The 27,932-nt window shown below is 36.9% G+C and overlaps 2 protein-coding genes across 17 annotated transcripts; one reads left to right on the top strand and one right to left on the bottom strand.

The window, feature by feature from the left end:
• LOC109716552 (E3 ubiquitin-protein ligase SINAT3-like) lies at positions 1-2,983 on the top strand. Its single transcript, XM_020242067.1, has 3 exons — positions 1-351; positions 1,813-2,193; positions 2,446-2,983. Exons 1-3 carry the CDS (start codon positions 235-237, stop codon positions 2,839-2,841), a joined length of 894 nt encoding a protein of 297 aa, XP_020097656.1. The 5' UTR covers positions 1-234; the 3' UTR covers positions 2,842-2,983.
• Positions 394-27,873, bottom strand: LOC109716550. 16 transcript variants are annotated; one of them, XR_002217960.1, is made up of 10 exons: positions 27,698-27,873; positions 27,537-27,620; positions 27,379-27,454; positions 27,223-27,294; positions 26,762-27,140; positions 26,603-26,669; positions 26,225-26,340; positions 23,433-24,758; positions 1,954-2,129; positions 1,679-1,874 (listed from the first exon to the last, which is right to left on the bottom strand). XR_002217960.1 is itself a non-coding variant. In XM_020242063.1 (10 exons), the coding sequence occupies exons 8-10, from the start codon at positions 24,184-24,186 to the stop codon at positions 13,222-13,224; spliced, it is 1,161 nt and encodes a 386-aa protein (XP_020097652.1). In that variant the 5' UTR covers positions 24,187-24,758; positions 26,225-26,340; positions 26,603-26,669; positions 26,762-27,140; positions 27,223-27,294; positions 27,379-27,454; positions 27,537-27,620; positions 27,698-27,873; the 3' UTR covers positions 9,728-13,221. The 16 variants fall into 16 exon arrangements, 3 of the variants coding, with proteins under 3 accessions (XP_020097652.1, XP_020097653.1, XP_020097654.1); XM_020242063.1 differs by lacking the exons at positions 1,679-1,874; positions 1,954-2,129 and adding exons at positions 9,728-13,522; positions 18,374-18,479; XM_020242064.1 differs by lacking the exons at positions 1,679-1,874; positions 1,954-2,129 and adding exons at positions 9,728-13,519; positions 18,374-18,479.

The following is a 27,932-nucleotide window of genomic DNA, read 5'->3' as shown; positions in this document are numbered from 1 at the left end:
AAGAGCTGTTCCGTTACCGTTAGTCGTCTCCCTCTCTCTCTCTCTCTCTCTCTCTCTCTTGTCCCTTCCTCTCTTCTCCCTCCTCTTCGGCTCCCTCATCTCTCTCTCTTCTAAAAATTCTTCTTGTTCTCTTCTCATAGCTCGCTTTTGCGTCGCGAGTGCGCGTGAGAGAGAGAGAGAGTGAGAGAGAGAGAGAGAGAGAGAGAGAGAGAGAAGGAGATCGGGTGAGGTTCGATGGGCGATCAGTCGAGCAGCGCGAGCGGCGGAAACGGCGGCGACGAAGATCCCAGCCTGCGCGAGCTGCTCGAGTGCCCCATCTGCTTGATCACCATGCACCCTCCCATCTACCAAGTGAGTTCGATTATTTCTCCCTTATTATGTGCAGAATCAATTCCCCGCATATGAATTATCTTGTACACATGAAATAATAATAATATTAATTAGAGACTCCATGAAGGGATTTGATATAACTATTGTATATATATATATATACTCTAGGGAGTCTTAAATCCACACCCTCTTAAAGTTTTTAGACTGCATGGATTGCAGTAGATATGTTCTGTTTCTAGAGTCTTTGTTTGACTTTTGGTTTGGTCAGAATTCCCCTAATAGGAGAACGTTACGGTCGGCTAAAATCCAACTTCTCACCGCACGATCGCAGAAAAGGACTACCATACTGCACAAGTTATTACCAAATTAAGGGTTAATTGCATTCTAAGTTCCTGCAAATATAATAAATTATAAATATATTTTCATAAAGTTTAATTTTTTTATGTTGTTCCTGTAAAAATCTTAATGCCTTCAAATATGCTCTTGACGTTAGAATTCGTAGAAAAATTTAGTTAACCATAAGTTAAATACTTACTTAACCCTGATTAGTTTGTGAGATAACTTAACATTTTTACCTCTCTTATATTATACTTGTTGTGGCTTTTGGAGGGACGTATTTGTGATGGCAAAATTAATATTTCACTTATTTGCTGTTAAAATATAAATAATTTTTTAATAGTAACAAATTAGAGGGACATACTTGAAAATATTAGAATTTTTATAGAGACAACATCTGAAAATTGAACTTTGTAAGAATATAGTTGCAATTCACTTTATTTATAGGGACCTGTATGCATTTAACCAATCAATTAATTTAACTTTTTTCCCACATCTAAAAACAGGGGCCTCTGTGATTATTGTTAGCATTATTATTACGGTTATTATTATTAATCTATTGAATCTATTCTAACTGTACTTGGAAATGAGTCTATTTTTTGGTACAAATATATATGTTTTAATATTTTAATCACAAAGCATTAAACAATTTTTTTTAAAAAAAACTCGCATGCATGAATCATTGTCGAAGCATTATAGAAATATAAAGTTCAGATGAGGCTTGTCGGTCGAGGTGTGATAGGCACTGTCCTAAAAATAAGATTGTCCCTCCACATGCGGGATCTTGGCGATCACTTCTAGCGATACAACGACCATGAGCTATCCTATCAGCACGTCTCCAAGGTAGCGCAACGCAAACCAAGAAGCTAAGCTTTAAGCATAAGTGAACTGAACCGGAAAGCCAAGACGATGCGGTGCCCAGCTCGTGCTCGTGCTCGTGTTAGAGAGTAGTGTCCGCATGCTGCTTTTTCTGTTTTGTTCCCGTCAAACACTCAGAGCAGAGTGCGAAAAATACGGTGGAATGTCTTACAAATGCGCATTTCTAGGACTAACTGCTCGATTTATTACAGTTCTTATTTGATTCATCACATCAGCAGTCGACGTTGCATGATCGATAGCCTACAACTTACTTTATCAATTTTACAGTGCAAAAATGGGCATCCTTTGTGCTCGGCATGCAAATCTAAAGTGGGCAACCAGTGCCCCACCTGCAGACAGGAGTTGGGGGACATCAGGTGTTTGGTGCTGGAAAAGGTAGCTGAGAAATTTAAGCATTCCTGCAAGTACCAGTCATCAGGCTGCCCAGAAGTCCTTCCATACAGCATCAAATCCAAACATGAAGAACAATGCAGCTTCAGACCATTCAACTGTCCTTACCCTCGATGCTCTGTCGTCGGGAACATTTCTTTCCTTGTTGCGCATTTAAAGGATAGTCACAATGGTCGAACAAGTAACGGGTGCTCCTACAGCGAGAGATACATCATAACCTATGAAACCGGGTTTCAGGATAGGACTTGGAAGCCTGTTGTAAGCTTTTTCTACTGCTTAGTTACATTTTTTATCTTATTAATAGTATGTGCCTTAAAGAATTATGAGGTTATGACATACTGTTGTCTGATCGAGTAGAGTTCTTAACAAGAAAAACGTTATTGAACTATTGTGCGATTGTAGATATTAGTTTTCAGAACTTCATATTTTGGTGCAGTTTATTTAGATAACATATATTCTTTCGTATGTTAGGTCTTATATAGGATGTTGTTTTCCCCTGTTTTTCTGTAGGTGTTTCACTGCTATGGACACTACTTCTGCTTGTTCTTTGAGTCATTTCATCTCTCGGGCTCGCCGATATATTTGGCTTATGTCCGTTTTATGGGTGAGGACAATGAAGCAAGGAAATATAGTTACGGCCTTGCTGTTAAAACTAATGGCAGGAAGATGACATGGGAAGGCATCCCTCGAAGTATTCGTGATAGCCACGAGAGCATTCGCGACAGCCTCGATGGTTTTATGATTCACAGTGACATGGCCACTTTCTTCTTTGAAGAAGATATAATGAGAGTTGCATGTTGGATCTTACAAGAGCAACAGACTGCGGGAAACACTTCCGCTGAGGAGACGAGGGATCAAAAATTAGAGAATCTTTGTCAGTTATGGAAGAATCTGCAACTAATCTGAAGTCACATTCTACATATCAAAATGACAAAGCAATTGAGGAAGTTTGGAATAAGGTTGTTTCTGAACATCATCATCATTTGGCACTTCCTTTTTGTTACATGTCTTGTTATCTTTAAGTGATTGTAACTGTGCTTCCCTTCATGTGTTGCATTTATGTTTTTAGGTACATTTTGAGGTTATTTTTGAATTCCACACAATGGTACATATGGTTTGAGTTGGCAATGGCATTTTTGTTTCACCACTTATATAGTCGACCTTGCGATGTGTATGAATCTATTATAAACCGCAACCTCACTCAATCTACTAGTATTCTAGGTTTATTGTTACGGAGTAGGAAGTTCGATGTAGGAATCGAACCGGTGTTAGCGGCTCTGATACCTTTTGTGGATCATAAGCGCTAACCAATTATCGAAAAGTACATGCTTATAGAAAAGGGCGCACCTATCGCACTTAATGGCTCAGTCACAACACTTCACGAATTTAGATCTGACTCAACCTTTCTGGACGTTAGATACATTGTTGGATTTTTTATCGTTAGATCTATTGTGGATTGTAGTCCCATTCAACTTGTTGAGTTCACCCAATTCAACTTATTAGTCTTCTGGGTCTATTGTTACGGAATAGAAAGTTGAATCTACTGTAGCTAATAATAAGTAGCCAACACAATGTCCTGTGGCCAGATAACTGTCTACCATGTCTAGTTTTTCTTTTCTTTCATTTTCATTGTCAAGTGAGTTCTAGCTTTAACATCTCTGATTTGGGTACAATCTTTCAGCTAACTATATTCTAGAAGCGCTTTCTAAAAGTTGGATTTGGTTTCTTCTTTAACGATTATATGGTAGATCAAGACATGAGATGAATGATCAATTTCAAACCATTCTACTTAATTATCAAAATTTTGAGTGCTTTGATTCATGATGACCAAATATCGAGATTGTTGGACTATCTTGGAATTTTAATCATCGACGCATTTGAAAACCAATTTAACAAACATTTTGAAATTCCTAAAACTAACACAGGTTTAAGTGGATATCCCTTTTACTTGCACCCCAACTCAAAGGAAAAGGCTAGGATCAAAATGTTTTGCTTAAGACGGAGTATTCTTAAACAACCTGTTTGAAGAAGTTTTGCTCTTGTTTTAAAATAGCATTGTTCTTTTGTTTACAATTCGACATGTCGACGTTCTTAAAGATTTTAGGATTGAAACAAAAGTGAGCCTGGGAAGCAGGGTAAGCATGAATATTTGACATGAAACATGCCCAAATTGGCAATGAGAGGAAGTTCTTAGAGGTTAAGAATGATTGAGTTGACAATGAGTTTGAAATTGAGGTTCCTAGGTTGCAGGATTATATACTAGTCAATTCTTGATGAATCAGTCCTCCTCTGAAGGGAATTAAAATACACACTGGAAACCTAATTCACTCGTCCTCTTAGAATGCTATTCAATCTGGATATAAATATCTTGCGATATATTATCTCCAAATTACGGTCAACCTTAATCTTAGCCAGTATAGTGGTCTATACAATTTAAGTGTCATTGGTATAAAGGATTGTTTAATACTATTGGGCTAAAATAGTACTGGACAGATGCACAGTTAGATATGTTCTTCTATTTTCCAACAAAATCGGAGAAATCACCATATTGCACCTATTGCAATCTCTCAATGCAAAAAGCATAAACAAAACTAAGAACCATTCATCATGTTTAGTGCACCAAATTAACCTCTCTATAATTCTATTACAGTGGCATTGTGGAGCTGTCACATAAGGGATCGGATTTGAAAATACTTTTCAAGATAAGGTCTTTTTGCAAATGAGGAAAGCCCCTTATTTTTTGATTTGACAAGTACTTTTAAGTCTCCTACTTGAAGTTTTTACTTAAAATTAATCTTTTTTGGTTAAATTCATTTATAAAAAACCAACTGGAAAGCTTTTTTTGTCAGCTTGATAATAGTTGAACCAATGTTTTCGAATTAGCCTTTAGAAAATGATGAAATTAATTAAAAAACATTTTATTAGGCCTGACTTTAGGCCCATATTTGATCCATTAGTTTATAGGGAGCCATTTATTGGGCTTAACTCTTGATCGACACAAGAAAATAAACATGAATCTTTAAGCCCTAAGAAAATGGGGGACAATTCTGATGGGCCAAAATTTTGGCCCATATAAATAATAGATTATTATTAGACTTACCATTAATTAATGCTCATTACAAGACAGAGAGAGAAAACTTTCTCCCCGTTGCACTATTTTTTTTTTTTTTTTNTTTAAAGATAGGTAGCACGCTACCCGCTTCGTTTATTTTATTTAGAAATAAACTTAACTGAAAATATGAATCAACTAGGATTCGAACTTGGGTCTCAGGTACCAACCATCAAACCCTTTGCCACTTGCTCTAGGGACGGTCGATTTGCACTATTAATTTCCAATTGTTTCATTTCTACTAACTAATCCGTTCCAATCTATCTATTAATCTATAATATTTTTATATCTATAATATTGATAACATAAAACGCAACATTAATTATTCATTATTAATTAATTATTATTTTTTATTAATTAATTATTAATTATTTTTAATTCCTATTAATCTCAGTCCTATGAAATCACGGAAGCCACGTGTCGACAACCCAGCTCATTTTCTCCCCTCTGCATAAACTTGAAATCAATTAGATCTTACAGTATGGCAAGACAATTTGCACGCGCCTGGTGCACCATAGACCCACACTACAATATGCATTAAAAAGAACTTTAAAAAGTACAATAAAATATTTAAATATTATATATTGTATATATGAATATTATATTTTATTTTAAAATTATTGATCATTATATATTTTCTCTATTGAAAACAAATTATTTGTATGGTCAACAAATGACAAAGCGAACTTAGTTCAGGAAATAATCAACACAGCTTAACAAAGCCAGTGAAATCACAGAAATTGTCTTTTGGACCTAATGCACCATCTCATCTTATACCGTGTTAACCTATGTTTCTCTTTTGATTACAATTTTTAATATTAGCTATCAATTTATCTCAAGCATTAAAGATTATTTTTTAAAAAAATAAGTGAATAATTAAAAAAAAAATGAATATATGTAGTCTAGAGGTGATGCGGTGAATTAGGACTAGAAATAGATCTCTCAACATTAACTTATTTTAATTAATTTTTTTTAAATATGATATCAATATTAAGATTAATAAATTTCTAATTAAAATAATTAAGAAATTTTAAAAATTTATAAATTAAGATGGCGTTTAATAAAAAAAAAAATTCAACTTTAGGGGAATTCAAAATTACTTATAGTTTAGGAGGTTTCCACATATTTTCGTTTTTTAAAAATTAGCATCTATTTTGATAGCTGGAATTGATAATATTTAAAAAATTATATGTTATTAGTACACTTCACATAATCTAAAAATTAACAATAAAAATTATTAGATTAAAAATCGTTAAATACAACTAGGGGTGGAACTGGGCCCGGGCCTAAACAAGGCCCGGCCCAATGGGCCATGTTTGGGCCGGGCTTTGGGTATTAAAAATATAACTTTGGGTTCGAGCTGGGTTTAAAAATTTAGGCCCGAAAAAATTTTGGGCCTATTTGGGCACGTCCCAGCCCGACCCGAGCCCGACCCAAAAGCCCGATATATTAATTATCAAAATAAAATATTTAATTATATATATTATATATATATATATGTAGATAGTATATGATGGATATATTATATATGATTATATATTATAATATTATATATTAGTGAGGCCTACTATGCTATCGAAGCGGAGCCTTTCCGTGCCTTACCAGCTAACCGACATGCAGACCCCGTTTTCGATGCTTCGACTTGCAGAAACGTCGATCGGCTCCGTAAAACTTGATCTAGAGTATTTGGAGTATCTAGAAATAAATTGTTATTGATTTTTCGATATCATTGCCTAGTGGAGAATTGGGCTGCAAATATCACAAATTTCAATGGGTCGTATGAGCCCGTTTGCCAAGTTAGCGGTGTTTGTAGAAATAATCCAAATCACGTGAAATTTTGATAGAAATTCTTGTATACTATATAAAATAAGCATCAATATCTTTTGATTTAAAAATTTAATGTCATACTATCATATTTTGTTAGATTTTATTTTCAGCCGTCGATGTTTGACCCTTCGTATCGAGTAGGAAATGGCATAATCGTAAAATCATAAAGATTTAGTTTGCTAGGTACTTCGAATACTTAGATCAAGTTAACGGAGCCGATCGACGGATTGAAATCCAATATCGAAAACGAGTTGAAGCACGGAAGGCTCCATGCTTCCGATAGCATAGTAGTCTTACTCTTTCTATATAATATAGTAGTAGTATATATATTATATACTTATATTATATATATAATATATATATATATATTATATAAGGAATAAATGATATAATATATCATATATAGATATATTGTTATTAATGATTATATTTATATATACGAGAATATATTATACATTAACAATATTTAGTTCCATTTAAATTTTTAAATTTTAATTTTAAATTTTAATTTTAAATTCTGAAATTTAAATTAAAATGAGAACCTCTAATTTTTTAAAATTTTAATTTGAAATTAAAATTTTAATTTTTAAAATTCAAATTCAAATTTTAAATTTCAAATTCGAATGTTAATTTAAATTTTATATTTTGAATTTCATATTTAATTTTTAAAATTTTTAATTTTAAAATTTAAAATTTAACATTTTATTTTTAAATTTTGAATTTTAATTTTTTAAAATTTTATTTTTAAATTTGGAATTTTGTATTTTTAATTTTAAAATTTTAAAAATTTAATTGTTATAAATCCTGTGGAATTATACGATATGTATCCAAACAGCTTAAAAATAAAACCGTGGAATTTTTTTGTAGTCACAGGATTCCCGTATTTCATTTTGACCAAAACCACAGAATAAAAATTTCATGGAATTTTTTAACTATGCATCCAAACAGGGCCTTAGTATCGTTCAGTTTCACAAAGAGTAATATTATAATATATTCACAGTATTATTCATTCTTGTCAAAAAATGTACGTGAAAATATTTACAATTTTCTACAATAACAAATATTATTCAATATATAAATATTTTAGCAATAAACATTCGTATAATAAATTAATTAAATGTAGCAAATATTATTTTATATGTATGATCATAATATTAAATAAATAATATTATATTATTTTAAATTTTAACTATATATTAAAATAGTACAAAACTAAATTATATTATCTTATTTTAAAATATAAATATTAATATAAAATTATAAGCAATATGTTTTATATATATATATATATATATATATATATATATATATTATTTATTCTAAACATATAATATCGTATATTTAAAAATAGATAATATACTTTTACGGTTATGATTGAATATTCTAGTCATGCGGTACAAAAAAAAGTTGTGTGTATAATACGGCGCGATTTATCACATCGATTCAACATTTCTAAATTAGATAAGCCCATAAGGAAAAACGGAATTTTTCGCATCGATCCAACATTTCTAAATTAGATAAATAAGAAAATATAATATTTTAATCAATTAAATTATTAAAGTTTTCTATAATATATGTGAAATCAATCATTAATAGTAATGAATGCTGATTTTGGGAAGTTGTGCTCTCAGCAGCTGGAATCTTCACTTTAAGCTGAGTATTACAATCTTATGAGTGGATTTTGGATGAAAATTAACGAGAGGGAAGTAAGAATTCAGGTTGGAAATCTATGTATACCTAATTCCAGCATATTCTAAGAATTGCACAGGTGTACTAACACTGTTTAAGTAATATTCGCAGCAGGTTGCTAAAGGTTATTGGATTGTTCTTGGTTGATATTTAGGAGCTTTTGGAGGTTAAGGTGAGTACCTTAACCTGAACTAAAGCAGAAGTTCAAGCTGTAACCATGTGCAAGGTGAGATATTGTTAGAATTAGATGTTTCGGCAATTGTTTCAATGCAGTTTTCTAACTAGTTCGCAGCAGGTGCGAAGATCACTTTGGGTTGAACATTGAGACCCTTTTGGGCTGAATTAAACTGAGTTTGAGAGTACTTCAACCTGAATTAAGCAGAGGTTTAGCTTTAGTCTAAACCTAGGTAAGAGTTTAATCTCTATTATATGATATTAAGAGGCTCGATTATAAATACTTAAAATCAACTCTTAGTTGATGTCAATTTTGTTATTAGAGGACTTAGAGATTCCAGATTGCCTGCAAGTGTGACTTTGACAAGAATCGGCGACTAATAGGTGGGTCGGACCTTTCCGAAATGGGTGAATTTTCTCTATGTCTTCTTTGACATTATGAATTAGAATAGTGACATATTCACATGCATGTATGGATATATGAATGTATGGGGACATGCAGTGAATGCCGAATAGGTCATACAGGATAAAATCTCTATCTATATGAAATTGCCTGGTTTATATAAACTGCTTGCTTGATTAGCATGTAGTTATGTTAAAGGATGATTGTGAGGGCACTAAGTATAACCTAAGAACATGACGTTTGGCCAATTGGACAGTTGAATGAATGATGTATTGAGATAATGTATCTATGAACTAAATTCCTCCAGTAGTATACGGTAGACAAGTTGATTGAACTTTCAGCATATCATATATGGTGAAACTACATATTTATGTAATGATATGGAAATTATATGAACAGTACAGTTAAAGAGGCTTCGTATACGTGTACTGTCAAGGTGATTATTGTTATCATAGAATGATTTCTAGTGTTGGCTTATATGATTTTGATCTAGTTATGTGGTTAGAACTGGTATTGTAACACAACATGGTTGTTATGGTATGAACATAATCTAGTGAATAACTAGAGTTGAACATGATGACATATCTGTATAATCAAATAGATGTAATTGCATAGCATTTGTTCTCTCCAAGTAGTGGAGGTTTACATTGAACTACAGAATATGTGTCATGAGTCTTTGAGCATGACTTTAGTAAACCACTTTCCTTATGTGTAAGGAGTAGTGAGAGAACTATGAGTGAGTGACCAGGTGTAGCCTGATAGAATCACTAGTACAATGTAAAGCTTGAACTTATTAAGTTATACTAGCTATTGATAGTGAATTATGTCAACAAGTAGTTGATAGCAATTTATGATTTGGTACTACAGTATCGACCTTAGGTCAAGTTGAGATCCCATGATGTCATTGTGATATAGTACCATGGATTACAGTCTTCATATTAGACAGCCTTCGGGTGGGTCTTCATATTAGACAGCCTTCAGGTGGGTCTTCATATTAGACAGCCTTCGGGTGGGTCTTCATATTAAACTGCCTTCGGGTGGGTATTCATATTAGAAAGCCTTCGGGTGGGTCTTCATATTAGACAGCCTTCAGGTGGGTCTTCATATTAGACAGCTTTCGGGCCGGTCTTCATATTAGACAGCCTTCGGGTGGGTCTTCATACCAGACAGCCTTCTGGTGGGTCTTACAAGATTTAAACTTTGAGTAGTTAAACGATAAGTGGACATTGCTTAGAATGGTGAACAATGACAGCTTTACCATTAATATGAATGACGGAATTTATTATAATAAACTAGTACCTGCAACCTGTTGATATATATTTATTTCTGAGCAAATAGCATGATTGGTTTATTTTCATACCTGTTGCAGTTATTTACTTATTTATTGCTATTTACTCATGCCACAGTTGACCTAGTGGTGTACTTCGCCACTCTCGGCGGCTTACCCACTGGGAACTATTGTTTAATAGTTCTCACGGCCTCTTTGTTGTTGTTTTTACAGAGCCTTCCACCGCGGGAAAGGCTAGGGTTCCTGGCGAGGGGTCAACGACTAGCTAGAGCTTTCTCGACGATAAATAGATGAACCTTTATCAATTTATTGTGATGTAGTTCAGTGTTGTATTCTGAGAGTATGTAGAAGGTATTTGATTTTCTTTACATTGTGATAAAGTTCTGGGTTGTATAAGTTTTAAACTTTTAGTTGTGCTCTGATTACTTAGTTAAGTTATGATCTTGTTGCTAGATTGTTCATTCTCTTTGTAGACGCCTGGTGTACGCTATGATTGTTTGATGTACACGGCGGGTCTGTGCACGTCACTGTGAGCTCCCGCTGAAGTCCAGGGCGTGACAGATTATAGTGGTATCAGAGCTTAGGGTTGAGTCTTAGTGGACCTAGTAAACCTTAGGCCAGTTGGGCGATCAGGATTAGGAACGTGAGAGACGGGGTCTTTTGTGACTATTTTGGGCGAAAGTATTATGATTGGGTTATAATTATAACTCCAAAAGCGTTGGAGTTGGATTGAAATGAAAAAAACCTCTATGTCCTTGCAAGATCACATTGGCGGCCGACAACGTGATATCGGGGAATAGTGGGAGATCATTTCATTACTTTCGCGTGATTGGAATCTTATAATTATGAGTGGGATACGATAGCATAGGTTGTTTAACCTGTGCATCTTTTATTTGTTGCAGCTTGTGATGTGAAAGATGCACTCTATAGTGACTGAGACGACTGCGCCAGAAAAGTTTGCACCTTCTGAATCTGGCGAGATTCGGGAATTAAATGAGCAGTTGACTAATTTAGTTGGAGTAGTAGAGCGACAGTCGAATGTAGTGTTACTTCAAGTAGAAGCGTTACGCCGACAAGATGAGGGAATCAGACGATTAGAGAACTTGTTGAACCAACAGATGTTAGATCTTAAGAAATTCTATGAAGTTGCAGATCACACTTTAATTGTAAGAAGAGGCATGGAATATAATGAGAGAGTAAAGGAGACCACCAAAGGTGATCAGTTACAGGTTGAGGAATCATCAAGGAATGTAAAGAAGAGTCACCCTTGAGGACACGGTTCTTTTTCTAAGCAGAGAATGTTGAGACGTCGATCATCACGGCAATGTGTGATATGTGAAGGTCCACGCGTTCCACCAAAGTGCCCTCAGCGGAAGGAAAGTGTTTTGTATGTGGTCAGGAGGGCCATTTTCGATCTGAGTGCCCGGAGAATAACATGTTGACTAAGGTGTCTGCACCGACTTTGTTGCAAGAAACACTCAGTGATGTATGTCAGCAAAATTGTTAGAGCCAAGTGTGACGGCAATGATGATTACTGCAGATAGTATGTTGTGCCGTGTTCTTATCACCTGATTATGTTAAGATGATTGTTTTAATTCCATCCCTAATCGGCTGTTTGCCGAGTGAAACAATATTGATTCTTTTCCTGGATGCAGGTAGAGAATGATTGAAATAGCAGAATGGTCAATGATACGCTCTGTCTAGTGAGATGGTTTTGTATGTGCCAACAAATTGGTTGGCCTTACATGTGGTAGAATGTTTGATTGAAATCTAACTTGTGAGGTACTTTGTACCAAGAGTGGTGCGAACTGAACTGATTCGTCTCGGGAAGTTGAGCATAAAGTGATGTATCTTGAGGTTTAATTTTGCTGATTGCGAAGACTGTTATTTCACCTAAGTTGGGTATTTATATAAGATTGGAGCTTAATTGGCTGATAATTTAGAATGAGTAAAAAATCCTCAAAATGGTGGATAATTCTGAGAAGTGTTGCATTGCTGATCAAGTCACAAATGGTGAGCTTGGCAAGTAGAGAGACTTTTATGCCTAGTGCTTCGTTGTGGGGAGGCAATCTCACTTGTTGTGAGGCTGGATGAGTTGTTCGACTATGTGTCGAATATCGTGATTTCAATTGGAGACACAATTAAATAGTTGAGCTATATCGAGACCTGTGGATCTTTTAATCAGTTTTGAGCATTAGATGCATTTGGTAGATGGAGTAGCAATATGGAGAATTTTGTAGCTTTCTCTGACAAAGAAGGTCTTGAGGGGATTGTTCAATCATTTATTCTATGAACTCTACAAAGCAGTTGATGGATGATTGAATAGAAGAATTAATAGGATGGAGTTGAGACTCTTTTGATTGGACTAAGTACCTTGGAATATTGAGAAAGAAATCACCCAGTTACTTATTTCTTTCTCTTTCTATTTTGGCTTGTGTAGAATGAAATTATATTCCTTGAAATAAACTGCATGAGATGAACTTTTGGGATTACCATCTTGACTGATGGCTATATCAGGATAAATCTCAAACAATTCAAAAGCAAATTGGAATGTTCAACTGGTGGGTTGATGGGAAGCCTCTATTGAACTCTTCCTTAGTTGTAGAGTTATATGTAAAATGATAGCGATAGAAAATATGCGGATAAAGTATAAATTAATTCCCCTCTATCGCCTAAAGTGGATCTGGAATAATGGATACTTTGAGCACCACACTTTCAAAACAGTATTGATGGAAGTTTATCTGATTGATCTATTTGCAAGATCAAATAAGTAATGTCATGGGATCCTCGTCGACGTCAACTTCGACGACAGCACCGTCGACGACAGCACCTTCGACGGCCGAAGGCGCGCAGCCGAGCTTCACCGGCAGCACCTTCGACGACGTCAACTTCTACACCGGGGCCGCCGGCAGCAGCCATGGGATCCTCGTCGCGATCCTCATAGTGAGCTACATCACGCTCGCCGTCATCCTTTCCGCCGTGGCCGTCTGGCTCTATCGAAGCCGCCTGGCGCTTGCCGACTGGATCTGCCTCCATCCCCTCCCACTCTAGGCGCCGCCGTAGGCGGCGGCTCTTCTTCCCCGTAGACGCTGCACTACTATCCGATTGCACATATACATGTATTTTTTTATTAGCTCTGGATTATTAAATATATAAATATTTTAGTATTATTGCAATCGAAAACAAAAGTATTTATTATTAAGTCAATATTACAAATAGTAAAAATAACTAAAAAAATACAACATTACACATCAGGATATCGCGATACTAAAAAGATTTGAAAATTAGAAAAATTTGTTATTAAATCAATATTTTTTATAAACATTCGTATAATAAATTAATTAAATGTAACAAATATTATTTTATAATATTATCATAATATTAAATAAATAATATTGTATTATTTTAAATTTTAACTATATATTAATATAGTACTAAACTAAACTATATTATCTTATTTTAAATTATAAATATTAATATAAAATAATAAGAAATATGTCATATATATATATATATATAGAGTTGAGCTAGAATACTCTCGATAGTAAACGGGGCGTTTTACTATCGAGTTGTTTTCGATGATAGAGCTTCCAAATTGACGATCGGCTCCGTTGAACATGATCTATACCACTTGAAGTGTTTAGAAATCAAATTTCAAATCTTTTCGACAGCATTTGCCTAATGATCAAAGGGTTTCAAAATTTGTAATTTTAATGGTGGATGAGAGACGTTTTCTCGTTTAACGGTGTAAAAATATCCAAATCAATTGAATTTTTGTTAGAAAATTCTTTAAACTATTTAAAACAAGATCTATACTCTTGATCTTGATTACAAGACTCCTATCATCATTTTTTAAAGAATATTCATTTTCAGCCATTCATTTTTTGTTCACTAGATGGATAAAAGAACAATATCGAAAGTGCGTGAAATTTGATTTCTAGGTAGTTTAAATGGTTTAGATCATATTTAACGGAGCCGATCGTCAATTTGGAAGCTCTATCATCGAAAACAACTCGATAGTAAAACGCCCCGTTTACTATCGAGAGTATTCTAGCTCAACTCTATAGATATATATATATATATATATATATATATATATATATATATATATATATATATATATATATATATATATATATATATATATATATATATATTATTTATTCTAAACATATTAATCGTATATTTAAAAATAGATAACATACTTTTACGGTTATGATTGAATATTCTAGTCATGCGGTACAAAATAAGTTGTGTGTATAATACGACGCGATTTATCACATCGATCCAATATTTCTAAATTAGACAAACCCACGAGCAAAAGCGCGATTTATCACATCGATCCAACATTTCTAAATTAAATAAATAATAAAATATAATATTTTAATAAATCAAATTATTAAAGTTTATTACAATATAAGTGAAATCAACCATTAATAGTAACTTAACAGTGTCATTTATATGCTCACCAAAATAATTCTAGGTCGCCGAAATAAATTTTAAAAAATCAATTACGCTGTCCTTATTATATTTTTATTTCATCACATTCACAAGCTCATAAAGAAAAGCACGATTTATAATATCGATCCAATATTTCTAAATTAGATAAATAATAAAATATAATATTTTAATCAATCAAATTATTAAAGTTTACTATAATATAAGTGAAATCAACCATTAATAGTAACTTAACAGTGTCATTCATATACTCACCAAAATGATTGTAATTCGCCGAAATAAATTTTAAAAAATCAATTACACTGCCCTTATTATATTTTTGTTTCATCACATTCACAAGCCCACAAGGAAAAGCGCGATTTATTATATCGATCCGACATTTCTAAATTAGATAAATAATAAAATATAATATTTTAATCAATCAAATTATTAAAGTTACTACAATATAAGTGAAATCAACCATTAACAGTAATTTAACAGTGTCATTCATATATATACTCACCAAAATAATTATACCTCGCCGAAATAAAGTTTAAAAAATTAATTACGCTGCTCTTATTATATTTTTATTTCATCACATTTACAAACCCACATAGTTTTCTTGCTAGTATCTCTTTTATTATATTTTTTAAATCTTGTAAATCTTTTCTTTTATAATGCATAAGGTTTACTTGAGATTTGACAATTTAGAATATTTTTTCTACATGACTAAATTTTTATGCTATTTAATATCTAAAAAATAGTACAGAACAACAAATATAATTCATTATCAAAATATAATCGAACATATGCAGCCTTATTAGCTATCGCTTTCAGCAAATTTTCTAAAAATACGTTTATAAATCAGCAGATTTTCGTCATCAACATCTAAAAATACGTTTATAAATTTGTATTATTTTTTTATCACATATTGAAAAAATATATTTTATAATGTAATTAAACAAATATATTTAGAATATGAACATTTATCTGTTTAATAAAAAAATTGCTAATTTTACTATCATTTTGAATTACTTTTATCATGTAATATATATATATATTACCGTAACCAATTTTTATGATATTTACAATTGGCATGTATATAATGCATACTAATTAAATTTAATAAATATCATTTTATAAATACCACTGTAATATTAAATAAATAATATTTTATTATTTTAAGTTATAAATATAAATAAATATAAAACTAAATTATATTATATTATTCTAAATTATATATATTAATATTAATATAAAATAATACGAAAAAATTATGGATGTATATTATTTATTCTTAACATATTATGTTTATATTGAAAAATATATAATATGTATTTTATGAGAATGATCGGCTATTCTAGCCACGTGGTATAGAAGATTTCACATAATCTTATTTATAGAATGTGAGTAGTGTGTAATATGAGATACGATTTATCACATCCACATGTAATTGAATACTCTCCGGTTGCAAATAAAATCAACTACTCTCCGGTTGCACATATACTTATTACATTATATAATTTCTATAAAAATTATTTTTAAAATTTTAAATTCATAATCTAAAAAAAAATTAAACCTATAATTTAATATATACAAGTCTCTTTATCCCTCATTTCCTCTTTGTTCTCTACTCCGCATCCCTCTCAACTCTATTTCCCAACCTCTCCATTTCCCTCTTCTTAATCTTCTCTACTCTCTACTCTCTACTCTCTACTCTCTACTCTCTATCTCTGTCACTATCTCTTTCTCTTACTCTCTACTCTCTATCTCTATCACTATCTCTTTCTCTTACCCTTTTTTCTTATCTCGATTACATCGGAGTCGCTGCCGGAAAGCACCATCATCCTCTCCACCATCCACGCCTCAGCCAGTTATCATCATCGGCGAGTTGCGACGAGTCCGGGCCATTATTACAGATGGCTGCCAGCTTGTGGTGGCGACGCAGGGCGGCCGAGGGTGTGCAGCCGAGCTTCACCGGCATCACCTTCGACGACGTCAACTTCTACACCGGGTCCGCCGGCAGCGACCGCGGGATCCTCGTCGCGATCCTTATAGTGAGATGCATCACGCTCGCCGTCATCCTTTCTGCCGTGGCCGTCTCGCTCTATCGGAGTTGCCTGGCGCTCGCCGACTAGATCCGGAGCCGCCGCACTCTGCCTCCGTCCCCTCCTGCTATAGGCTCCCCCGTAGGCGGCGGCTTCTTCTTCCCCGTAGGCGCCGCACTACTCTCCGATTGCACATATACATGTGTTTGTTTAGCAGGTCTGGACTTTGGTTGTAGCTCCTTTTTGTTTGCAAGTTACAGCTATCACTTCGCATACACGAAAAATTCCTGTGTATACGGTAGATCTGTTTACGTGCTTGAAAAAATATGAAAATTCGCGGCGTGACAGTTCATTGTACATACAAAAATCTCTCATAACACCTCGCTCCAGCGAGTATCACAAGCAAGTACATAAAAAGAAACCCAAAAACTACCTCTGACGGGTGCTCCTCTAGCAACGACTAGGGAAGGGACGGCTCTAGCTCGCAACTCCCTTGCCTCTATCAGAATTCATAACAGCAGCAGCCACAGACGAAGGCTCTGCAAAAGGTGTCAACAACTGGGTATGAGAACTACTGCAAAACAGAGTAGTTCTCAGTGGGTACCGTCACCGACCTCAACGGCCTACACACTAAGTTTACAGAATGATATGTGCAAAGGATAGTAAGAAAAGCTGGAAAGAACTCTACAACTACATACCACTATACTATCGCTAACCAACACAGACTATCTGTAGATATAAACATGCATCACGCTGACCCAATCTCACTAGGGTTGCCCAAACGGACCCACCCTACCCGTAACCAAGCTATACCGTACACCACGCACAGGGATGGCCGGTCCCAGGACTGTCCAAACAGAACGGTGCGACCTCATTGCAATGAAAAAACTCACTCCGAAGTGGCATTTGTGGGCGCGACCTAACCGAGCATACAAACATGTCTCTGCCAAGTTCAATCAGGCTCTCACAAGCTGTAGTCGATGCAAATGGGTCAAACTGGTCTAACAACCAAAACTCATGTGCCCTTGGCACAATCTGATGCAAGATACAGAAATCTGGGTCCACCGTCAACCAGACCGCACCCGACAGTACGAAAAAGTCTACACTCTACTGAAAAATGAGCTCGGCCCCTCAGCACGAGCGTAAACTCACCCTATACTAATCTGAGTATCCAATACGCACTAACAGCGGGGATACAAAAAAACAACAGCTCCTGAAGCTAAATCTGGTAACTTTCAGAAAATGACAGTGTAGGTTTAACGAGTATTCTTCTAAGTCAAATCCCAGTCCATCATGTATAATTCTATCTAAAATCACTAGCTTATGCTCCAAATTTAGATTTTATAAAGAACATGCAAATCGATGAATTCGAGCTACTAACAGGATGAACAAAGCCAATAATATATGCTAACAATTTTAGGACTTAGAAGGAAATCCGACGATTTCGGTAAATATTAACCCACCTCGAACGCTCGTCCAACGTCAGCAAGAAGTCGACAGGAGGAAACCTGCGCGCTCGCTCGACCTCCAACGGCCTCAACCGGTCTCCACCACGGCACACTCGCGAACCTCCAAGACGACAAGAAGAAAATTAGTTCGTTCCTCAATTGCCCAACAAGATGAGGGAGAGAAGCTAGAGAGAGAGGGATAGGAGAAGCTATCTGAGCTTCTCTAAGCTTCCAACATATATATATTGGCTGGGTTGGTTGGGATAATCGTCAACACAAAAGTACCAAACTACCCCTCACCAACTCACATTTCCACTTGGAGTACCGGTACTCAGCTTGAATACCGATACACGGCCCTTAATCCGTAGTCTCGCACGCTGGGTACCGGTACCAGCCCGATGCAGTACCGGTACCCGAGCTCGATATCATATTCGACAACAGGTACCGGTACTCAGCATCAGACATGCACAAACCCAAGAAGATCCAGTTCTGCAATCCCACTGGTAGGGGTGTAATGTGGGCCGTGCCGGGCCGGCACGGCCCACATTTTCCGGGCCAAACCGGGCTGGAGAGTGGCCCGGCCCGGCCCGTGGCTAAATCCGGGCCGGGCCGTGCCGGGCCGGAACTCCCTACCATCCGGCCCAGCAAGGCCTGGGGCCGGAAGGCACGGGCGATGCGGGCGGGCGGTTGTCTCGAGGCAGGCCCTTTTTTATTTTTTAAAAAATGTAATATAATTTTAAAAAATATAAACAAATAATTATTGTTTATATAACTGTATTTTTTTAAAATTTAAATTTATAAATTTATAAAAAAAATATTCATTTATTTATTATTTTGTTTCTTTTTTTGAAAAAAATATGAGAAGGGTTTTTGGCCAATGACAATTGCTTGGTCTTTAGGACAAAATAATGCCTCAGGGTTGTAGGGCAGACTTGGGAGGAGCTTATCCTCGGGTGGAGGGCAACCGTCACCCGAGGAGAGCAACCCAGGCCAAAGCAATAGTTGCTTGGGCCTGGGTTCCGGGCGTTGCCTTGACCCGCTGCACGGCCAGGGCCGTTGCGTGCCGGGGCCGGGCCTCCCTCGGCCGGCACGGCGGCCGTTTCGCAGGGTGCGGGCCGGGCGTCGGGCCTCCAATGTTGAGGCGCGCGGCCTATGTGGGCCGGCCGGCCGGTGTGCTCAGTGGCCGTTGCGGGGCACGGCCACGGCCGCAGCGATGCGGGGGCCACGTCCGCGGCCGTTTTAACCCTACCGACTTGGCAACCACAAGGGTAACAGTATTTCCCTACGAGACGTTACTCAACATTGAACATCTGATGCCATTATATTCGAGTGTCGAACTCGACATCTTTCGATCGTGAGTCGATTTGTGGTCCAATTTGTGCATAACGACTCCAACTTGTCGAAGCGACCAGAGTATCGAAAGCCAGAGCTGATATTATTCGGTAATCAAACACAGTTCGAAGGTTCGTCTTCTTCTTTACAAACAAACAGGAGCTCCAGGTGATACATAGCTTCAAGTTTATCCATCATAGTTCTGCAACTACTTTCACTGTCTCACTCGCAGGTGGCTAGATTCTGTACGGAGTCTTGAAATTTAGGCGCGTCCGAAACATAAGTCAGAATAACGAACTTCAATTTGTTCCGATCCGGGCGGCGAATCTCAGGGTATCCTCCGCCGGCAACATCCATTCTAGGGAAATCATCCGAATCCACCCTCGCGACCTTAGGGGTTGGATAGAGCTACCGAGGTGCGAGCGAGTGTTGTAGACTCATCTCGTGGCATTTGCTATTAATATAAAGGTTGAAGTATCTCAAAGACGTATCTAGGCTAATGCTACGTGGCATATTGTATATCGTAAAAGTCTCTTGTCCCTCGCAGTCAGAAAAGGACCAATCTCTGACGCGCAAGAGGCCTTAATGCTAATATATTTGAGACCGTTGCCCGAGAGTACGAAGCTCTAACACGAGTGCGGACCCTGCTATCGATTCTGAATAAGACTCTTTATCATATTGATGTCTTATTTTTGTTAGCACTATTACAATAACTATTGGGTCTAATTGTGTAAACAAATGTAATCACATTAGTTTAGATAATAAGATAATTGTACGAATCTGATGTAAGCTTTTGGTGATGAACTGCTCCTTGAACCTGTTATGAGTTATTTGGTTCTCCGAAAGAAGAGAGTATAAGAGTAAAACTTCACCAGCTAAATTCCAAGTGATGAGAATGTACGTTGACGTAGACCCAAGCCGTTGTTTAAAATAGTGATAACTCTTTGAAAGTATATATTAGGACAGTTTGCTCATGCGTACCCTCGCCTCTTGCCCCTCGTCTCGCTCTTATCCTTATCAATATACTAACAGTATGTTTACTCAGTAGTTTTCGCGTATCAGGAGGCAGTGTAGTATGATCGAGCGGCGCAACGAAGCTCTATATAACTTTAAAGGTTTTTGATTTCTGCATTTAACCCCTTTAAAAGATTAATATTGAAAGAGATACGCCTTCATGATAGTTCAAACGATATTTTAACAAATACCTAGAGTTACAATATCTATGTTAATGGTGAAGCTCGTTATGTAGTTATCTGTAAAATTTACTATATTGCCCTTTCAATATACCCTTCTTATAATTGACTTTTTTATTTGCCTTGAGTTAGAGGCATCAAAAATATTGTTTATTTTTGTCTTTCAAATATATTTCTTATCATATACGATATTCTTATTGCCCTATACAATTCAAGCAATGCAAGTGCGTATTATTATGAATTTTTTCATGACTGTAGTATATATTTTAAGTCATATTTAATCCAAGCTTTAATAGACGGTCGGTAACACGTAGAATTATTTTGAAATAATGGAGGGAGAGAGAGGCAAGAGGAGGGCGGAAAAATAGTTAGGAATTTGGGATTTGATGGTCCTGTTCGATATATTTGCGATTTTGTGGTGCAATAACAGTGAAAAAGATACTAGAAAGGAATGAAGAACTCATAAAAAATAAAGGAAATATTTTCGAGTTTTTGCAGAGATAATATAGGCATACATTATTTCATTGATCAATGTGCCACTCGTTGCTCATCACATCTCTATTTGAGGTCATTATGATCGTCTGCCACTCTCCATAACAAGGTCAAATTCAATTTAAATTCGTGTATACTCTAAAATTAAGTTCGAGGACATTAAATCTGAAAATGCGATTGTTTTGTTGGGTGTTTTATTTTTTTATGGTGTGTTATAATATAGGCCCTAATTAAATATTGACGCTTGCTGTGATTTTATTTCTCTCATAAATATATTAGCCTTCACCTCTTCCTAGTGCTCTCTCTCTCTCTCTCTCTCTATATATATATATATATATATATATATATATATATAATTAGGCTACTATACTATCTATAGTATGGGAGCTCCCGTACTATAGTGTAGTTTTCGATCTTCGGGCGTTCAAATCAACGATCCACACCGTTAAAACTGATCTAGGGTATTTAAAGTTTTTAGAAATAAATTTTTATATTTTTTCGACATCGTTTACTTAGTAAATAAATTATGTCAAAATGGACGGTGAGAATTGAATATTCTTTAAAATTTGAGCAAGGACTTTTAAATTCAAGATCAAGAATATTAACCTTAATCTATATAGTTTAAAGTATTTTCGATCAAAATTTGAAGAAATTTAGATTCTTCTACACCGTTAAACTCCCAACTCGTCATAATAGTCATTGAAAATTGACAATTTTGAAATGTTTTGATCATAAAGTAAACTATGTCGAAAAAATATAAAAATTTATTTCTAAAAACTTTAAATATCCTATATCAGTTTTAACGATGTGGATCGTTGATTTGAACGCCCGAAGATCGAAAACGACACTATAGTACGGGAGCTCCCTTGGATGAAAAATTATAAGGTCAGAATGATATTAGTCGGTTAGAGTTGAGTGGTCCTCCTAGGGTTGAGTGGTCCTTACTGGGTTATAGTATTTAATCCAATGGTTAGAAATAATGAAAAGAGTTAATCCAAAGGCTAAAAAATTGGTAGCAACAATAGGATTTTGCTACTAATAGTAGCCCAGTCCAACTCTATATATATATATAGCTAGGGTTACTATACTTTTATAAGTATAGACACCCTTGTACTCATAAATTTTTAACCGTTGATTGATGGGATGTGTGGTTAGGATGATAGTGGTCCCCACTTAAAATGATAGCGGTCCCCTAGGGTTGAGTGGGTAATTGGTTGAATAGTCTGATCTAACGGGTGAAAATAATCAATGAAATAAATCTAAAGGCCGAAAACTTATGAGTATAAGGGAGCCAATACTCATAAAAGTATAGTAGCCGGACTCATATATATATATATATATATATATATATATATATATATAATAATTATTATTATTATATATATTCGAGCTTTTCGAGTCGCTAATTCGACGAGCGCAGTAATCTCAAGTCGCTTTTGAAATGACTTTCGAGCCTTTTAGTTTGTGTTCATAGCTCGCTCATTTAATTTCGAGTCGAGCTCGAGCGAGAGCGAATATCGAGCCGAACACGAGCGAAGCGAGCCGCGCCTCACTGTTGCAAGCCCTAACTGGAATATCACTCAGTGCTGGAAGTTCCTTTTGAGTCTCCACTACAGTCGCCAAATAGGCTGTGCATCCACTACTAATCAACTTTCTCGCCCTCGTCGACGATACAGTCAGTGCAAAGAGCAAACTCTTGCACGCTCGATATACAACTTCCTTCCGCCCAGGTTCACGAAAAGTAACAATTTTACTTTCGCAATCAATCGTGGCATAGTACTCTGTAAGCCAATCCATCCCAAGGATTACATCAAAACCTTTCATTTGCTTCAACACTAGCAAATCAGCGGGCATAATCCAATCTCCAACCTGAACGGGACATGCCGCACATTCCTCGTGAACACTAAACGTGTGCTCAGGAGCATAGACCCACCAGGCATCTGGCCTATCCGAAATCTCAATATCATGTGTTTTAGCAAATGAACTACTGATGAATGAATGAGATGCACCAGTGTCAAATAATGCACGAGATCTAGTACCATAAAGTAAAACAATACCTGCCACGACATCGTCGACCACGGCAGGATCCTCAGTCTGAGCTGCAAATACACGACCACTCGGTGCAGGTCGTGGTGCATCCATCCGTGTACTCGGTGCAGGTCGGGGTGGCTCGTACTGGCGCGGCACAAAAGTACGCCCAGCTGACATAGCAGGTGGGAGACCCACACGCTGCCTCTGAGGTGACTGAACTGAAGCTGTCGACTGTGCTGATGATGCTCCCCTCGGGCAATCACGAATTATATGTCCCGGCTGCCCACACTTGTAACACTTGCCCTCACGCTGTGAACAAGCCGACGGTCGGTGATTCCCACCACAAATCACACATCTCGGGGGTCCCTGATATCTCGACTGAGAACGTGGATACCGAGGGGGTCGTTTAGAGCTCGACTGTCCCCCGGCACCACTAGTAGTCCTCTTCTTTCCTTTTTCTCTTTCTCGTTCTTTTTCAAACGATTCGCGTTCATCACGCGCAATCGCATTTCCACGCTCAACCCAAAGAGCTCGATCCAGGACCTCCTCAAATGTCTTTAACTTCAGAGCATTGACTGTCCTGAATATGTCAGGTCGCAACTCCCGCTCAAAGTACTCCGCCCGATCTCGATCCGTATGAACCATACCAGGCACACAGTTCACCAAATGAGTAAATTCCCGTTCGTACTCCCGTACCGAACAGTTTCCCTGTCTCAACTTGCGGAAGTCTTCCTTCATTTTTCTTTTATCACTATCGGGAAAGTACTCCATAAATAACATTTCGCGAAACTCCTCCCAAGTGAGCGATGGTAGGTTTGATGCGCACTTCTTCTTGGCCTTTTGCCACCAGATCTAAGCATCCTTCTCAAAACAATGCGCTGCCAACGGAACCTTGTCCCTTTCCAGGGTGTAAATGTCCTCAAATAACGCCTCCATCGCTGTAAACCACGTCTCCAATACCCACGGATCTGCTTCTTTTTCATCAAACATAGGCGGATTAAATCGCATAAATGCCTCTAGCACCTTTACAAATCGCACTTGCTCAGCCTCTACCACGGCTGAATCTACAACAAAAGGCCCAGAAGCCATAGGAGGAACAGTCGGCGGAACAGGAGGCACGGTCGTCGGCGCCTCAGGTACAGGTACATCCTGACTCCCAGGTGCTGCTGTTGTCGCCTGTCGCGACACTAGATCCTGTAGACTCTTTATATGCTCATCCTGTCTCTGCATAGCCCCAACTAACGCGCTCACCTGAGCACGCAACTCCTGAACTTCATCAAACCCGGACTGCTCTGGCACCTCAGAAAGTGATGCCAAAGTGGATCTCGTCGCACGTCGCGGTGGCATTTCTCCTGAAACGAACCATTCACATTAGTAAAACAAAACCAATCAGGCGAAAGCAATCAAGCATATTTATACTCAACCTTTAGCTTTATGTTGTTGGCCACCAACATAACTCTTTTAATTGTATATAAATAACACTTGGATCAGCCCCTAATTAACATTAGAGACTTACTAACAACTAACCCAATCTGTCTAGCTTTCGCTATCATTAAAGTCACGCCACTCACGTTCCTGGTTCCTAGGTTTCCACTCCTAAGTCCCCTAGGTCATCCTAGACTTTTACTATCACTTGCTCTGATACCACTTTATCTGTCACGTCCCGTTATCGCCAATTTGGTCGACCCGGGCCCGTGCACAGACGCCGAACGGACAGAACCTCCACTGTCCGCCCAAGGCTCAACAACAGCGAGTACATGTATAAAGAAATAAACAATTTCCAGGATAACGTTTCAATATACATGGCTTGCACGAGGACAAGCAACAATCACAAGTGATAGTAAGCTGACTAAACAGAAAATTCACTGTAATTTAAAACTTTCAAACTGAACTGTATAACGAAAATATTTAGTTATTTACATGCTTTATACTACATTCATTTACATGTCTCTGTACATCAAAATGTCTCGCATGAACTCAAAATGGTAACTACTATACTCTGGTGTCAGCTAACTAAGCTGCGGGGCTCTTGCCACGATCCCCGGCCACAACACTCGCACTGGTACCTGTATGGTTAATGGTGTGAGAACTACTAAAAATCCCCAGTGGGTTCGGCCGCCGACCTCGCCGACTCACCCAATAGGTCTATTCAGGCATATGTAGACAGAAAAGTGAAGCAGATAGTAACCAACTGTACATGTAACTACTACAATGCCTGTACAAAGCTGAAAGAAATGATATATGAAAACTGTAAGTATGCATGCATGCTGTAATGTACCAATACTCAATCAATCTAGCTAACCATTTGGTTAACTGTAACTCACCAACTCAATCCCTGGCGGGCCCTAAGCTGCCTCCCGACGGGACCGTCTGTTGGACAGATACTTTAATCCAAGGGCAAATACTTTAGCCCCTCAAGTGACCACTCCGGAGCGCACTGCCTGGGGGGGAGCGACCACCACCAAGCTAAAAATAGACTATGTGAGTAAGATCTGATCCTCCTTTAGAGGATTCAATAATAGCCAATGTCACACTTTAACTCTAACTAGCTCTTTTGCTAGTTTCACTGTTTTATTTCTCAATGCTATCCAAATCTCTAATTAGAATGTTACCAAGTTCACTATTGTTATAGTCCATGCATTCATAGGGTTCTATGTCCACATTCTAAGGTTCACAAGTTCTCATTGTTGATAGGAATTCACATTTTCACTTGCTCAATGCCAAACACCTTATAATGTATGACTACAAATATAAATATACTCAATGAATAATCATAGACATAAAAGGTGATTCAAAGACTTCGGATAGCACCACCCACCTGTAGTGGTGTCAACAATTAGAATCCACGTCTCGGAACGCGTCGACAACTAGCTCTCGCAACTCGATGCAAATAGAGCCCAAAATGGCTACTATCCTGATTAACGCGTCGCCGACCTGTCGAAAAGTCAATTTAGACTATCGGACATGTTTAATTATCAGTTATAAAAGATTAGAAGATATTAAACTAGAGCCTTATTCTCATATTTTACAAGTTAGCATTTCAATGCTATATAAAGTGTCAATTCCGCATTGATTTCAGCATTTAAACTTCACAGTTTTCAGCATTAATTCAAATGCTAACCTCAACTTTAGCTACTTAAAATCAGTCTCAATGTAGCTAACACACTACTTGATTCAGGAATAAACATCAATTTACCTCACTAGCTGTACCAATGCTCAAGAGTTCTTTCTCTTAGCTGGTTCCCTGCTCAATAGCCCCAAATCTGAAATTTTTCAGCAATAAGACTCAATCCGACCCATTCTAAAGCAACTAATTAGATTGTAATTAGTTACTAAACAGCAGGAATTAATTTACCTAAACTTTGGTCAGCTCAAGCTCCATTTTCTCACTGAAATTCCTGCTGGTCATCAATTCGGCCAAGCATCCAGGATTTTTATCAAGTTGACTTCAGCACCAACTTGATTTCAGCTCACCACTCTGAAACTTCAGCAATATAAGCTTCTTTCATAATCCCTCTCTAAAGCTACTAATCGGCTATAATTGACTGCAGGATTCAATTTATCTTAATTAGATATATCACCAAACTGTCCTCCGCTTCAATTTGTCCAAATCATTACTGCAGCAGCAGCAATAGCAGGAACTCCTTACTAGGTAGTTCCTCTCAGCTCGAGCCAGCAAGGAATCACTTCATTCACTGATTTCGCCAACTCCTCTTCTTGTAATAGCTTCAGCTCTGCCATTCCAGCCGCATGAATGCATATAAGCATCAATTTAAAGTAATGAACTTATATAGAAGCAATTACTAATCAACTCACCTTAACCTAGGTATTCCACCAAGTCAATCCTAGGTCCATCAACAGTTACTCTTGGCCTTTTTCTTTAATCTTCTACAATTCAGCATAGAAGTAATTTTCAACTTCTACATACAGCCATTAAAACACTCTCAATCAAGAATTAAACCTCATTCCTACCTGGATTCGAAAGTCCCTAAGTTGTACTCAGCTCCATATTCCTCCAGCTCCAATGCTTCTTATTTCAGCTCCAAAGCTGAAATTCCAGCAGCGAAGCTCTTAGTTGATCCATTTTAAAGTAACCAACTTGACTTTAATCCAATCTGAAATGGACTTACTGTAATTTGATGCTAAATAAGCTTGCTTGCAGCATCAATTAATCCACTTTGCATTTCGGCAGCACCATAAACTGGTTCTTCAAGCTGTCAACACCAAAGTCCATATAATTATCTTTTACAAGAAACCAACCTGACTAGGAGGAAATAATAATCAAGTTTACCTTGATTAGATACTTTCCAGGTCTTGTAGTAACTCCAATCAGAAGGAACTCTCTGCCTTGGACCAGGTTGCACTTCAGCCAGCAGACCTCCAAGCTGCCAACAACAACTCCCTCAAGCCCTTTTCTAACTTAGAGAAAAGAGAGAGAAGTGGAAAGGTGATAAGAAAGGAAGAGATATGATGCCTCAGCACTTGGACAGGTGTATTTCCACTAGGGTGAAGAGATAAGGATACAA

Source organism: Ananas comosus, linkage group 10 (genome assembly GCF_001540865.1).
Source record: "Ananas comosus cultivar F153 linkage group 10, ASM154086v1, whole genome shotgun sequence".
Classification (NCBI taxonomy): Eukaryota; Viridiplantae; Streptophyta; class Magnoliopsida; order Poales; family Bromeliaceae; genus Ananas; species Ananas comosus.
The sequence above is the reverse complement of the archived record's forward strand: the minus strand, read 5'-3'. Positions and strand labels throughout refer to the sequence as shown.

Coding starts and splice junctions, on each gene's coding strand:
- LOC109716552 (XM_020242067.1), top strand. CDS start 235: ATGGGCGATCAGTCGAGCAGCGCGAGCGGCGGAAACGGCGGCGACGAA. Junction 352..1,812: donor TGCACCCTCCCATCTACCAA/GTGAGTTCGATT, acceptor TCAATTTTACAG/TGCAAAAATGGGCATCCTTT. Junction 2,194..2,445: donor ATAGGACTTGGAAGCCTGTT/GTAAGCTTTTTC, acceptor GTTTTTCTGTAG/GTGTTTCACTGCTATGGACA.
- LOC109716550 (XM_020242063.1), bottom strand. CDS start 24,186: ATGTTATTTATGGAGTACTTTCCCGATAGTGATAAAAGAAAAATGAAG. Junction 18,480..23,432: donor GGTCGACGATGTCGTGGCAG/GTATTGTTTTAC, acceptor GTCGTCTTGGAG/GTTCGCGAGTGTGCCGTGGT. Junction 13,523..18,373: donor ACGTTGGACGAGCGTTCGAG/GTGGGTTAATAT, acceptor GCAATCGGATAG/TAGTGCAGCGTCTACGGGGA.